Source organism: Rana temporaria, chromosome 4, assembly GCF_905171775.1.
Source record: "Rana temporaria chromosome 4, aRanTem1.1, whole genome shotgun sequence".
NCBI classification, from domain to species: domain Eukaryota; kingdom Metazoa; phylum Chordata; class Amphibia; order Anura; family Ranidae; genus Rana; species Rana temporaria.
Window position 1 is genome coordinate 118,117,724 of NC_053492.1, and position 14,912 is coordinate 118,132,635.

At 41.8% G+C, this 14,912-nt stretch overlaps 1 protein-coding gene across 10 annotated transcripts in view; it reads right to left on the reverse strand.

Annotated features, from left to right (window-relative positions):
- Positions 1-14,912, reverse strand: part of SNED1 (sushi, nidogen and EGF like domains 1) — a 247,816-nt gene that overhangs the window by 85,362 nt on the left and 147,542 nt on the right. For all 10 annotated transcript variants that reach the window (XM_040348915.1, XM_040348917.1, XM_040348912.1 and 7 more), the window contains 4 exons: positions 14,762-14,875; positions 14,494-14,610; positions 4,915-5,028; positions 2,334-2,447 (listed from right to left, as the gene is read on the reverse strand). In XM_040348915.1, coding sequence (XP_040204849.1) covers positions 2,334-2,447; positions 4,915-5,028; positions 14,494-14,610; positions 14,762-14,875 — 459 coding nt within the window. The remainder of the gene's footprint in view (positions 1-2,333; positions 2,448-4,914; positions 5,029-14,493; positions 14,611-14,761; positions 14,876-14,912) is intronic.

A 14,912-nucleotide genomic window follows, 5' to 3' on the forward strand; every position in this document is an offset into this window, starting at 1 on the left:
TGGATGTATCACGGACCTTGACCTGTACAGCGCCCTGCAGTGTCTAGAGTCTAGAGACTGAAACTATCAGAATCCTGTGCCTGCAGGTCACAACATAGGCTAGCCCCACACCTTCCTCAAAGTGGTGTACTGGTATTTGTTTGCTTCTCTCTTTTTCTTAGGACACTAGCAATAAACTGAAGCATGATAGGAGTGGCAAGGATCATACTGGTGGACACTTTGTTTTGTTTGCCAGTATCCAATTTTCCTGTAGGAACAGTATAAGCTAGTAATCTCAGAATTCTTCTGACCCTGTGCCCTTGAATAAACAGTTAAAGAACTTTTTCTTTACTTTGGTTATGCCTTACCTACCTACTGTGTACATCCTGTAGATACTCTTTGTAGGGACTTCTAGTATATGTGTGTGTGTGTGTGTGTGCTCCAGCCAGAATTAAAAAACACTGTTTTGCTGTGGCGTAAAGGGCAGAATGTACTAGTACACTGTGAGTTGACAGCTTGTAGTCCAGAATGTGCAGGGAAGTGTGACAACTGCAGCTAAAATGTAAGGGTTGTCATCCTAGGACAAGGAGTTTCTATGGATACTTTGCTGGTAAGATTTCAATAAAATAAAAAATAAAAAACAGGTACTCTCTGGGATACTTTTCTATTTGCACTAACAATTCAATTTTCAGGACAAGCGGTGAGGTATACCCTTATTCTCGCCCAGTATGCCAAGCTATTTATGACAGAACTGGAGGACAAAATCCTTAACAGCCTGCAACAAAAGCCATACATAATTATATTTTCAGGAAAAAATGTATATCCAGGGTGCTCCAAATACTAGGACCTAACAAATTGAGTCTGTTTTAGGAGGGATATAATGTCTTCATGCACTTCAGGCAAGCACTCAGGGAGACAAGCAATCTCTAAAGTAAACAGAAAACAAAAACAAAGGCGCCTAGGAAAGGAGATGAACAGAAGCATGTGGTAAGTGTAATCAGAAGAGGTTCCAATAGCCGGGCAGTCCCAGTATGGCTGAAGAAGGAACCAATGAGCTTTTCCGAAACACGTCCCGCATTGATAACACACTTTCTGCCTTTTGTTTGTGTTCCACGCTGGTTCTCGTCCCGCTTCCGCTGACGTCATCCTTGGGCTCCAGCGCTATTGTGTTTCCTAAGCCTACAGCGTACATTAGCTGCTTTTTGGACTACACTGGAAGTTTCTTTAAAAACTGGGACTGCCCGGCTATTGGAACCTCTTCTGATTACACTTACCACATGCTCCTGTTCATCTACTTTTCTAGGCTCCTTTGTTTTTGTTTTCTAATTATATTTTCATCATACGGACATAAAATGAAGAAATATAAAGAAAATTTCACATACCTTTTAATACATTCACCTACCAAATCAAACCAAAAAATGTTACTTTTTAAAAGAGAAGTGCGGGACTATAAAACAACAAACAGCCATACTCACCTAGGTGGATGCAGCATTGATACAATGCTACATATGTCCTCCACTACCTCTAAGACTGAGTGCTGAGCAATCAAAGACTGATGATCTCTTGGTTATTGGCCCTCAGTGAGCAGAGAGCCTGTGACTGTGAATCACCAGCTCTCTGTTCTGCCCTTTTAGCACTCATCGGAGTGCCAGGCTGTGCAGGGGTGGCTGTCTCAAGCTCTCAGCAGCTCCTTAAAAGGCTGCGTTAGGCTGCTAGTCCAAGCATCTGGGTGGATCTGACATTAACGTTGGAATCTCCCAAGAGCCTGCCTGTGACATCAGCCCGCTATTGGCAGACTCTGGGTCACAGAAGTGCTGAACCAACTGTACTCCTGTGATCCATTGACCAATATAACTATCTCCAAAGTTCCAGCTTTCAACACCAACACACCAAACAACTTGCACTGCCAGGCCACTAGATACCACAGCAAATGCTCTAATCCAGAAGACAGAATTAAACATCTAAAAGTACCATCAGAATCATTCCACAAGAGGGGCTAAAGCAACAAATTCAGTACAAGCATAAGCACTGCCTTGAAAACCCAATGAGAGAACCTTCTACAGTACAAAGAGAAAAAAAAAACGAATACCATGCACCTCTCGTAACCATATTCAATCCAGCACTAGAAGGAATAAGAAAGATAACCAAAGAGCTGCAACCCATCATAGCAGAGGATGGAACTCTGAAAGAAATACAGTATTCCAACCACCCCCAATACTGGCTTTCAGGCCAACCACCCAACCTTAGACATACTTTAAATTAATTAGCAGGAATGTATGGTCAGCCGCACACATTACACAAAGCCTAATAAATATCCCTGCATCTCTCCATTAATAATGATATGTACTACTCACCTGTCTCACAATGTATTCCAGTATATCCTTCTGTGCAGACACAGCTGTAACCATCACTCATGTCCTCGCAAGTGGCACCATTCATACAGGGAGATGACAAGCACGGCCTTAATCCTGTGCAGAAAATAGAAACTCTGTCTCATAATACTATTTTTATGTCATGCAGGGATTCTATAACATCCTACAGAAAATATACTCATTAAAAGTACATTAAACAAACAGTAAATGCAGTAAAACAGCTGCAGCAGAAAATGTCAAGCAAACAAAATCTGAATATTGATATGGGGAAGGAAATTTCTGCTATTGCTATATTATCTGACATGAGACATTATAGTAGGTTATCACTTATGGACAGATAAGAGGAACTAGTCACTGGAGCCTTGATTAATGAGTTCCCAGGCAGATAACCAAAAGCCCCTTATGTTATCTAGTCATAAGCCTCGTACAAACGACCGGTTTTCCCGTCATGAAAACTGCCAGGAGAGCTTTTGCCCGGGAAAACCGGAAATGTGTATGCTTCCTCGCAGTTTTCCCATCAGGAAAACAGATGGGAATCCCGCCAGGAAAATAGAGAAGCTGCTCTCTATTTTCCCGTCGGGATTCTCGGCGGCTTTTTTTCCCCGCCAGATTTACTAATACTCTATGGGAAACACTGCGAGGCAGTGCCCATGGAGCATACACACAGCCGGGATTCCCGGCCAAAGCTCCATGGAAGTTTTCCTGACGGGTTCTCGGCTTTCCCCTTCGGTTTTCACTGCAGACTTTTTACCGCCGTGAAAAACGAGCGTGTGTACTAGGCTTTACACTGTTCGTTTTTCTTTGTTCAGCCTGTTGGCTAAAAAAAAAAAAAGTATATACATTTCTCAATCCACACAAATGAGGGAACATTGTATTTTCACACCGGCTCCCACTGCCTGCTGATCAAGGAAGGTTTTCCAGCATCTCCCTTTGACAGAAGTCAATCTTAGGCCTCGTACACACAACCGTTTTCCTCGACAGAATCCATCAAGAAACATGGTGGCAGAGCTTTTTTGCAGAGGAAAACGGTCGTGTGTATGTTTTTCATTGAGGAAACTGTCGAGGAACTCGACGAGAAAAAAAGAGAACAAGTTCTCTTTTTCCTCGACAGGAGTCTCAATTTCCTCGTCGTGTTCCTCGTCGGGCTGGTTTTCGACGAGAAACACGTTCGTGTGTATGCTAAGAAACCCGCGCATGCTCAGAATAAAGTATGATACGGGAGCGCACCTTCGGTAAAAGTAGCGTTTGTAATGGAGATAGCACATTTGTCACGCTGTAACAGTCTGAAAAGTGCAAATTGTCTCTTACCAAACTTTTACTTAACACGCAGTAACATGAGATTAGCAAAAGCAGCCCCAAGGGTTGTGCCAGTGGAATCAAACTTCCCCTGCCGTTGTATGTGTTGTACGTCACCGCGTTTGAGAACGAGGAGATTTGGTCTTGACAGTGTGTACGCAAAGAAAGCTTGTCAAGTTTCTCCACAAGCCTGACAAGGAACTCGTCGAGGAAAACGATGTTTCATTTACGACGAGTTCCTCGGTCGTGTGTACGAGGCCTAACAATCAACTTCTGTACAGCAGGAACAAACTGATTGTAATGTGGCCGGTCCCTACTGAAATGGCCCAATTTCAATAAGTGTATGCCCAGCTTTAAAAACAATTACCGTCCATTAAAAGGGCTTCTTAGGGCAAATCCTTTCAATGTTAGAATCAGAGGATTTCTGCTGTGATCCCACAGACTTAAATAAACCATAATATTTGTCTTATTATTCAATCCAAAGCCCCATTCACATCTCTCGATTTGGGATCGTGAGCAGAATCGTCAAGATTACACTACAATCCCAAATCGCTGCATAATGCGCATTATGGAAACCCAGACTTTTAAAGGTAATGTCAAATTTTACATCATTGTCATTTTACAATTGTCATTCTTGTTCTTTCCTGGCTGAAAATTGTTTTTCTATTGGCTAAGGTCAGCTATTAGTAATATAAAATAACTCCCTGGATGCATACTGCACTTAATGCAAGTACCGTTTGATGCAGCATCCAGCCACAGCAGCTGTCAGACTCTCACAGAGACTGACAGGCTGCATACACCGGAATTGTACTATGCAACTAGACCTTCCACCCGTACTTAAACCAGAGCTAAAAGCCCAGTGTGCATGAGGCCATAGACGAATAAATGAAGCTAAACTAAAATTGACAGTAAGGAAATAATATTTTTACAGAGTTGTTACAGCTGATTTCTAGAGATAGCTAGAGAGCTGTGATAAAGTTCCCTGCACAAGTATTGTTGGAAAAAACATGAAGCGACATAGGATGGTTTGATTTATTGGCAAAACTTTGGGGAAACCTCTTTTCACATATTTGATCTAAAAAGAAGACATTCAATTTTAGCACACTGAAGCACTTCATTAAGTCTGATGTTTACTGGAAGAATATAACCCTGCATTTGAATGCTAAAAACTAAGCCTGAGTGCAAAGATTTATGCCATCAATTTACATTTTTATTACCACATACACTATAACCAACATTTATATAATACAATGGATGGACATCTCACCAGTTTCACATCTCTGTCCAGTGTATCCCCATGGACATACACAGCTGTAGCTATCATCTATGTCCTTGCACATCCCACCATTCAGACAAGGAGATGAGGAGCATGGTCGAGTTTCTAAGAAAATTGAAAAGAAAGCCAATGATACTATACTACATCAAAATACTTTAATGTTTTAAGAAAAGAAGACCTTGCTAGAGTAGGACTTTGCTGGCATGTAACCCTTTTGCAGCCAGGTACTGGCTGACAGGATACAATTTCATCATGGGACTGTTATTTTTGTACTTTCAATGAGAGCAATAACAATATTTTCTTTAAAAATACACTAAACTATATGCAGACAAACACAGCACAATATACAAATCCCTACTTGCTTATAATAACATGAAACTGTAATATATTCACCAATCTTCTTTCTTGCCAGAGTATATTACTAGGGATGCACCAAAATTTTGTCGGACGGAAAAAAAAAAAATCCTGAATATTGTGTTTTTGGCACATTGGCAAAAAAAATTGAGACACTGGAGTTTGGGAGCACATTCCCTGCGGATGGACGCTGGAGTCGAGAGTACGTTCCTCGTGGTTGAGACACAGTTGGGACTCAGGAGACAGGAGCATGCGGGGCTGCATTGGAGAGTGGACCCTCCTGGGTGGCTACTATTACTACTATTCGCCGGTGAGAATTGCTGTTGGAGATCTTTTCTATTAACTGACAATTCAAGTAGTAAAAGAGATATTCAGTTGTATGTTACTACTACTACTACTAAACAGGCCAGGTAATGCATAGTGTATGCTATATTTCAGTATGTTTTTTCTAAACATGCTGCTTCTAGCAGTAGACACAGTACTAGTAGTAATATAATACTGAATATCTCAAACAAATATCATGCAATCAATAATATATATATAGCTACCTGGGGTTTAGTTTTAAAATAGATTTTTGTCGTCCCCCCCTCAGATTTCACTCCCACTATAGATCACTCTATGCTATTCTTCTGCGCTACCAGCAAAGGTGGACATGTCTGCAGAGTGGAAATATTTACAGGTTTCTGATAAAGACCCCAAATTTGCAATCTGCAGTCTTTTTTCAGCAGAAATTTCAAGAGGGGTACAGTGTCAAGGCATTTTTCAACAACAGGTTTGATACACCACCTGAAAACACGTAATCCAGTTCATAATGCAGAATACAAGAAAACACTAATGCTTCCAAAAAGTACCATAGGCTCAAGCACATTAAGTTCAACACCATCTATGGCCACAGTCTTCGAAAAGGTACCGTATTTGCCGGTGTATAAGACTGGACGTATAAGACGACCCCCTAATTTTAATTTTTTTTATGTTTTCTTGCCTGTACTCACTGTATAAGACGACCCCCCTTCTGAGGCTTCCGACGCTTCATATTTCTTCCTTCTGGAGCCATATTCTTCTTCATTCTTGCTGGAGCTGGAGCCAATTACGGCAAGCAATGTATTCTATTAATGAATACAAAGCCTGCTTGGATTGGCAGAGGCTGTAACATCATCAGCCCACGCCTCTATGACTCTCAAAGCCAATCCGAGCAGGCTACTGTATGTAGCCTGCTCGGATTGGCAGAGGTTGTTACTCCAATCCGAGCAGGCTCTGTATTCATTTGAATACATCGCTCATCGGGATTGGCTAAGCGGTATATACTGTATGTAGCCGAAGCTACATACAGTATTACCGCACATCCAGCAGCCATCAAACAGCTGACCCGGCGTATAAGACGACCCCTGCTTTTTGGCCAGTTTTTTCAAGTGTAAAAGGTAGTCTTATACGCCAGCAAATACAGTACATTTTTTTTACAAGTGACAGCCCCAAAGCTTGTGCCATTACAGATAAAATGATGGAATTTATTGCATAAGACGACCAGCCATTCTCTGTTGTGGAGGACATTGGATTCCGTAGGCTCATGCAACATATTGAGCCGCGTTACACACTACCAAGCAGACGCTACTTTGCAGATACATGTCTAACTGAATTGTTTGGCACTGTTAGAAAACATGTTCATGAGCTCATGACATCACAGCAGTTTTACTACCGACATTTGGAGTTCAGACGTCAGTCCAACAAGCATGCTTGACAGTGCAGTGGATAGATGCCAAATTTCAATTGCAAAACATCCTACTTAACGCACGTAAGTTTGTTGGATCACATACTGTAGCTGCAATATATGATGCTTTAAAAACCATGCTTGACACTTGGCACATGGAAAAGTCTAAAGTGCATCTGATTGTCCAAAATAATGCACAGAACATGACAAAGACAATGGAGGACAGTGAACTTAAAAGCATACCGTGTATGGCACACACACTACAATTGGCTGTGAATGAGAGATTGCTGAGTCAGCACACCATATCAGATATCGTATCAAAAGGAAGAAAAATTGTGGGCCACTTTAAGCATTCTCTGCTTGCCTTTTCCAGATTGCAAGCTTTGCAGATACAGTTTGGAATGCCAGCTAATAGACTGCAGCAAGATGTAGTCACTTGTTGGAACAGCACCTACTATATGTTGCAAAGTCTTTTCGAAAGAAAAAAGCAAGTTTTAACAGCATACATTGAAGATTATGAGCAGCCGGCAACACTTAGTGCACATCAGTGGATGTTAGCTGAAAATAGTTTGTCTCTTTTATCTCCATTTAAACAGTTAACAAAATAAATAGGCTCAGCTAATGCTTCCATTGCTGAAGTTATTCCCTTGATTGCTGCACTGAAGCGTCTGCTAGGAAAAAAGGCAGAAACAGACCATGGCGTAAAAACATCTAAAACCACTCTACTAGAAGCCATTAACAACCGGTTTCAAGACACAGAGTCCAACCCTCTGTACTGCGTTGCAACAGTTCTAGATCCTCAATTTAAAGAGCATTATTTTAATATGGAGAAAAAGCAGCGTGCACTGGAAATTATACAGGCACAAATGGAGGTGATGGAAGCATCTGGTGAAGGAGTATTCAGGTGTAGCACAGAGGAAAGTATGACAAATAAACGGTTGCATACAAGTGAAGAGGAGCACACTCCCTCGATATCTGGCATGTTTGAAGAAATTTTCCATGAATGCACCCCGGTCCATAGCAGTGCCACAACAACCGCAGCTACCCAACAGTTGGAGATTTATTTAGATGAACAGCCTATCGCCAGAAGGAGAGTGAGAGACTATTCAGTCTAGCGTATTCTTGATGAGAAGAGGAACCGTCTCTCCTGTGAGAAATCTGAACAACTTTTGTTCGTAAAACAAAATCTGCCACTTTTACTGAAATCGATTAGAAAGCAATAGCACAGCCCAATGAATTATGGTCAAATTGTCTAGTTGTGCCACTTTTGCACTACACCTACTGTACCAATTACAGTGATACTTCACAACTTGAAATAACTAACAGAATAGAAAGGGTAGGGCAGGCCCTTTGTTATTTTGTTGGTTGTTCATTTTAGTTCTACTTCTTCTACAGTTTTTGCACTTTCAATTTAAAAGAGAACTCCAGCTTTTGAACTACAAGTTTTTGTTGGGCCAAACTATTGGGTAGATTCAGGTAGGGGCGCCTAAAAATAGGTTGGCGTAGCCTAGCATGTTTACACTACGCCGCCTTAAGTAAGAGAGGAAAGTACATGATTCAGAAAGCACTTACCTCCTTACTTAGGGCGGCGTAGTGTAAACACGGCGGGCGTAAGGGCGCCTAATTCAAATGGGTTGGGGGGGCGTGTTTAATGCTAATGAGGCTTGACCTCACGTTTTTTGACGTTTTTCCTTACTGCGCATGCGCCGGGCGCCTACATTTCCCAGGGCGCAATGCGGCTAAGTACGCCGTACGGGCCTATTGATTTCGACGCGGAAGTAAACGACGTAACTCCCGATTCGCGGACGACTTACGCAAACGACGTAAAAATTTTGAAACTCGCGGGGGGTAACGGCGGCCATACTTTAACATTGTTATTCCACCTCATAGGTGGAATAACTTTAGGCCGCCTAAGGCCTTACGGAAACGACGTACTTCGACTGCGGCGGCCTGGCGTACGTTCGGGAATCGGCGTACACGCTCATTTACATAATCTACGCCGGCCGCAATGGAAGCGCCATCTAGCGGCCAGCTGAAAAATTGCAAGCTAAGATAGAACGGCGCAAGCCGTCCTATCTTAGCTTTGTTTAAGCGTATCTCTGTTTGAGCATATGCTTAAACAAACGCCGGCGTAGATTCTACTGACAAGCCGGCCTAACTCTTTCTGAATCTACCTATAAGTCTCTCCCTAAGCTGTCAGACTGCTGCATTTGTGAAACTGTATGTATCTGTGGCTGGCTACATACATACATACAGTATACAACACTGTGTTCCAGGTATGGGCGGAGACTTCCCGGAACACAGACTAGTCTACAGTCTGGTCTACAGCAGCGGCGCTCAGCCAATCACAGCAAGCAATGTATTCAAATCAAGTTGCTTGCTGTTAATGGCTGAGCGCCGCTGCTGTAGACCAGACTGTAGACTAGTCTGGGAATGGGCTTTCCAGAACACAGACCACCGTATGGTATACTGTCTGACTATGTATGTGTGTAGCCGCAGCTACATACATATAGGTAGATTTAGTAAGAGTTAGGCCGGCTTATCAGTAGATAAGCCGACCTAACTCAGAATCTACGCCGACTTATGTTTAAGCGTATGCTCAAACAGAGATACGCTTAAACATATCTAAGAAACGACGGCTTGCGCCGTCCTATCTTAGATTGCAATATTTCGGATGGCCGCTAGGTGGCGCTTCCATTGTGGTCGGCGTAGAATATGTAAATGAGTAGATACGCCGATTCACGAACGTACGCCCGGCCGACGCAGTACTTTTACGCCGTTTACATAAGAGATAGGCCGCGTAAAGTTAGAGCTAGGCCCTAGTTGGAATAGTAATATCAAGTATGGCCACCGTTCGCGCGTCGAAATTCAAATTTTTTACATCGTTTGCGTAAGTCGTCCGTGAATCGGGATTTACGTCGTTTACGTCCACGTCGAAATCAATAGGCCTGTGCGGCGTACTTAGCCGCAATGCACACTGGGAAATGTAGGCGCCCGGCGCATGCGCAGTTCGCAAGAAACGTAAAAAACGTAAGGTCAAGCCCCATTAACATACAACACGCCCCCCTCAAACACATTTGAATTAGGCGCCCTTACGCCCGCCGATTTAGGCTACGCCGCCGTAACTTAGCAGGTAAGTACATTGTGAATCATGTACTTGCCTCGCTAACTTACGGCGGCGTAGCTTAAATTCCTTAAGTTACGCAAAGTTGAGAAAATGTACCTGAATCTAGCTAATACATTTTTATCGCACATGCAGTGCCCTGACACCTTAGGAAGAGAACTTAGGGCAATTAGTTCTCAGCTCTGCGTAGAAGGTTAGGTTAACCAATCGACTTCCATTTTTTTTTGTCAAAGCTTTGAACAAGCCGAAGAACTTCAAAGCTCATTGGTTAATAATAATATGAGTAAATAGAGAGCTCTGCGCTATGGTAATGTAAAATATATTAAGGAAGCTGCTCCCCTATAGTGGTGTGAAAACAACTTTAGCAATGTGGGGGGTGTATAGTAATAGGGGGCGCTAATAATAGGTGATAAATAAATTCCAAATTCTAGCGTGAAGCAATATGTTAACTAGAAGGTCAACAATACAATAGTGATTTAAAGTGCAAGTGCTTAAATGATAACAACATCAAAAAATAAGTGCCAACAGGTCCAAAAAATGCAGCAATGGTCACTAAGTGATAAGCAATTGGTAAGTCCATGCATCAAATGGTTAACTTGAGAGTAGACACCATCACCACGGAACAGATATCAAACTGGCGACACCCGGTGAGAGGTAAGTGCCTACTTACCAGACCACCATGACCCTTCGTTTTTAAAAAGAATCATGTGGAGCTTTAGTACAGTTGGTGGCCTAAGGTCTGTACTGGTACCTGAATGGAACTGGCCAGGAATGGACTCCAACAGAAGAAATTACCATGGATAAAATGAAGAAAAACGGGCCATAGTGAAGTTCTGCGATTTACTGTATATATATATATACAAATGTATATATAATAAATCGCGGAACTTCACTTGAATTTATCCATGGTAATTTCTTCTGTTGGAGTCCATTCCTGGCGACCTTAGGCCACCAACTGTACTAAAGCTCCACCTGATCCTTTTTAAAAACAAAGGGTCATGGTGGTCTGGTAAGTAGGCACTTACCTCTACCTCTCACCGGGTGTCACCAGTTTGATATCTGTTCCGTGGTGATGGTGTCTACTCTCAAGTTAACCATTTGATGCATGGACTTACCAATTGCTTATCACTTAGTGACCATTGCTGCATTTTTTGGACCTGTTTGCACTTATTTTTTGATGTTGTTATCATTTAAGCACTTGCACTTTAAATCACTATTGTATTGTTGACCTTCTAGTTAACATATTGTTTCACGCTAGAATTTGGAATTTATTTATCACCTATTATTAGCGCCCCCTTATTACTATACACCCCCTACATTGTTAATAATAATATACCCAGTCGCGCTAAATTTGTACATTTTTCAAACTCTCCAATTTTAGTAAATCAACTCCACAATCTCCGATGCTTGGAAGTGGGCCCCAGACTGTTGCCTACATTTTTCCCTGCTGGCTTCACTGGACATGCCTCGTCTTGATGCCCTCTTATGACTACGGAAGTCAGTGGATTCACTATCTGAAATAAAAAAAGACAGAGGGCGCACCAGCCTAGTGCATTATCTTAAGAAATACCTCTCTTTGTGGTAAGTAATATACAACAAACCAACAGGTGTACTCTATCAACCTTTTAATCAAAGTAAGCTTCCAGTCCACAATACATCATATCACATCACCTATAGGACAACTGGAAAACCCAACAGGCTAATGTGTTTTGAGGACTTGCCTCTCCTTGGAGCTCTGGCTCTAATGCCGCGTACACACGATCATTTTTCGGGTTCTAAAAAATGAAGTTTTTCTTTAACGTCATTAAAACGATCGTGTGTGGGCTTTTTCGGGTTCTGAAAAACGGGCAATTTTTTTTTCAACATGCTCTATTTTTTCACTATGTTTTAAACGTTGTCGTTTTTTGGGTTGTAAAAAATGGTCATGTGTGGGCTTTAACGACGTGAAAAATCCACGCATGCTCAGAAGCAAGTTATGAGATGGGAGCGCTCGTTCATAATGGAGTAAGCACATTCATCACACTATAACAGACAGAAAAGCGCGAATCGTCTTTTACTAACACAAAATCAGCTAAAGCCACCCAAAGGGTGGCGTCATCCGAATGGACCTTCACCTTTATAGTGCCGTCGTACGTGTTGTATGTCACCGCGCTTTGCTAGAGCATTTTTTTCTTCACAATCGTGTGAAGGCAAGGCCGTTTTAATGATCAAGTTGGAAAAAACTTAGTTTTTTCTAGAGCCTGAAAAACATTGTTTTTTACAACCCGAAAAAGGATCGTGTGTACGCGGCATAAGGCCGGTTTCACACATAGGCGCAGACCCGCGGTGACGGTATAGCCGCGCTACTTGTAGCGCGGCTGTACCATCGTGTTTACCGCGATATTCGGGCGCTAGCGGTGAGGTTTTAACCCCCGCTAGCGGGCGAAAAAGGGTTAATACCGCCCGCGTTGTGGCGGTATTACCGCGGTATCACCGCGCTTTCCCATTGATTTCAATGGGAAGGCGCGGTATAGGAGCGGTGAACACACCGCTCCTATACCGCTGTAAAGATGCGGCTAGCAGGACTTTTGGAGCGCTCCTGCTAGCGCATCGCTTCAATGTGAAAGCCTTTGGGCTTTCACATTGAAGAGTACAGGGCATGATTTTTCATGCGGTATAGCAGCGCTATTTTTAGCGCAGTACCGCATGAAAAACGTCCCAGTGTGCAAGGGGCCTAAGGAAGAGGCAAGTCCTTGAAACACGTTAGCCTGTTGTTGGGTTTTCCAGTTGTCCCACTCTCATTATGTGATGCAAATGATGATGTATCGTGGACTGGAAGCTGATGTTTTACTTTGACAACAAGCTTTGATACAACTGACCTGATGACTTAGTAGTATGATGTGTATAATAGCCTGTGCACCCTCTGTCTTTTTTTATGGTTCTTCTATTTTTGAACAATAAACAGTGCAAATATCATATGTCTACTCAAACATAGAGGCTCCTAGTCTTTGGCATTTTATATTATGCCTGTTTTTTTTATTTATTTTTATTTGGTTGTTTTTTATTATTATTATTATTGTGCAGCATATGTACTGTAAGTTTCTTTATTTAATTTTGTATTTATTTTATTTTCTGTGTCCAATTTATGTGGGTTACTTTTTATTAAAATACTTATTTTACATTACTGTATTGTATTTTTTATTCATTAAATTCATGATAATTAAAAAGTCAAATAACGAATATTAAACAATTTAAAATATCAAAATGTTATTATTTTTAAAAAACTGTAATTTTCGGTTTCAGTTTTTTCGCCCTAGTGTATCCTTCATTTCAGTACACCCCATTGGTCACTGGCCGCCTAGAAGAGTGTGCATCCACATTCTAAATAACGTGTCCTTGATAGCCAAGGGAGTAAAGGGAATCTACAGTCTTTTTTTTTTTTTTTAACATGCAAATACCCTTTATAATGTCTAATAACATTAAAAAAAAGGCTTGTTTTTTGTATTATTTGTATCTATATAGCAGTGTTTCTCAACTCCAGTCCTCAAGGCGCCCCAACAGGTCATGTTTTCAGGTCGGGTATGCAAATTACCTTTTTCCGACGATCCACGAACGTACGCGCGGCCGTCGCATTCTCTTACGTCGTCTCTAGTCGGCTTTTTCTGGCGTATAGTTAAAGCTGCTTTTTTCCGTCGTATAGTTAGACTTGCCATGTTAAGTATGGCCGTCATTCCCGCGTCGAAATTAGATTTTTTTTTTTTTTGTGTAAGTCGTCCGTGAATCGGGATGGACGTAATTCACGTCTAAGTTAAAAAAAATGACGTTGTTGCGACGTCATTTAGCGCAATGCACGGCGGGAAATTTATAAACGGAGCATGCGCAGTTCATTCGGCACGGGGACGCGCTTCATTTAAATGAAACACGCCCCCTAATCGCTGATTTGAATTCCGCCGCCAGAGATACACTACTCCACCGTAACTTACGGCGCAAAATCTTTAAGGATTCGAAATAACGCCAGGTAAGGTACGGCGGCGTAGCGTATCTCTGATACGCTGCGCGGGTGCAGATCTCTGTGGATCTGCCCCAATGTATCCCCTGTGTGGTTATAAAAAAAGTTGTTAAGCAGAGAGGAATCCGTTTAACCTAATCACTGAGATCATTGGTTAGATGCTTATTTCCAAATGTCAGTATTTAATACAATGGCAACATATTGAGGAGCAAGTTTGTAAAATGTAAAAGTCATATCAAAATGAAAGATATATCTTACTGAGCATTCACTACATTTTCCCTTTACTTAGGAGACTAGACAAGGTATAACCTGACTCTCAGTACCAATTTGCCTCAGCTACATAAACTAAAGACAGCAACTACAGCTTTAACGCAGAAAGTGAGACAATGGTTATTTTACCTGTTTCACAGCGTGAACCAGAGAATCCTCGAGGACACACACAGATATAAGTAGTAACACTCACGTCCTTACACACTCCCCCATTTAGGCATGGAGATGAAGAACATGGTTTAATCTCTAAAAAAAATAAGATGTAAAAGAGTTGCTTTTTATCAGTACAATTTCTCAATGAGAAGCACATATACATATGATAGACAGCAGCCTGCAGCAGTCAGGTAAAATGTACACCAATAGTTAGCAGAAACCATAAAGTATATACAGCTCTTACCTGTCTGGCAACGAAGGCCTGAGTATCCTTGTCTACACAAACAAGTGAATCCATCAGGTGTGTTCTCACAGATGCCCCCATTAAGGCAAGGAAAGGATGCACATGGTCGGATCTCTAGACGAAGAAGAAATATTACAAAAGAACTCTGCTG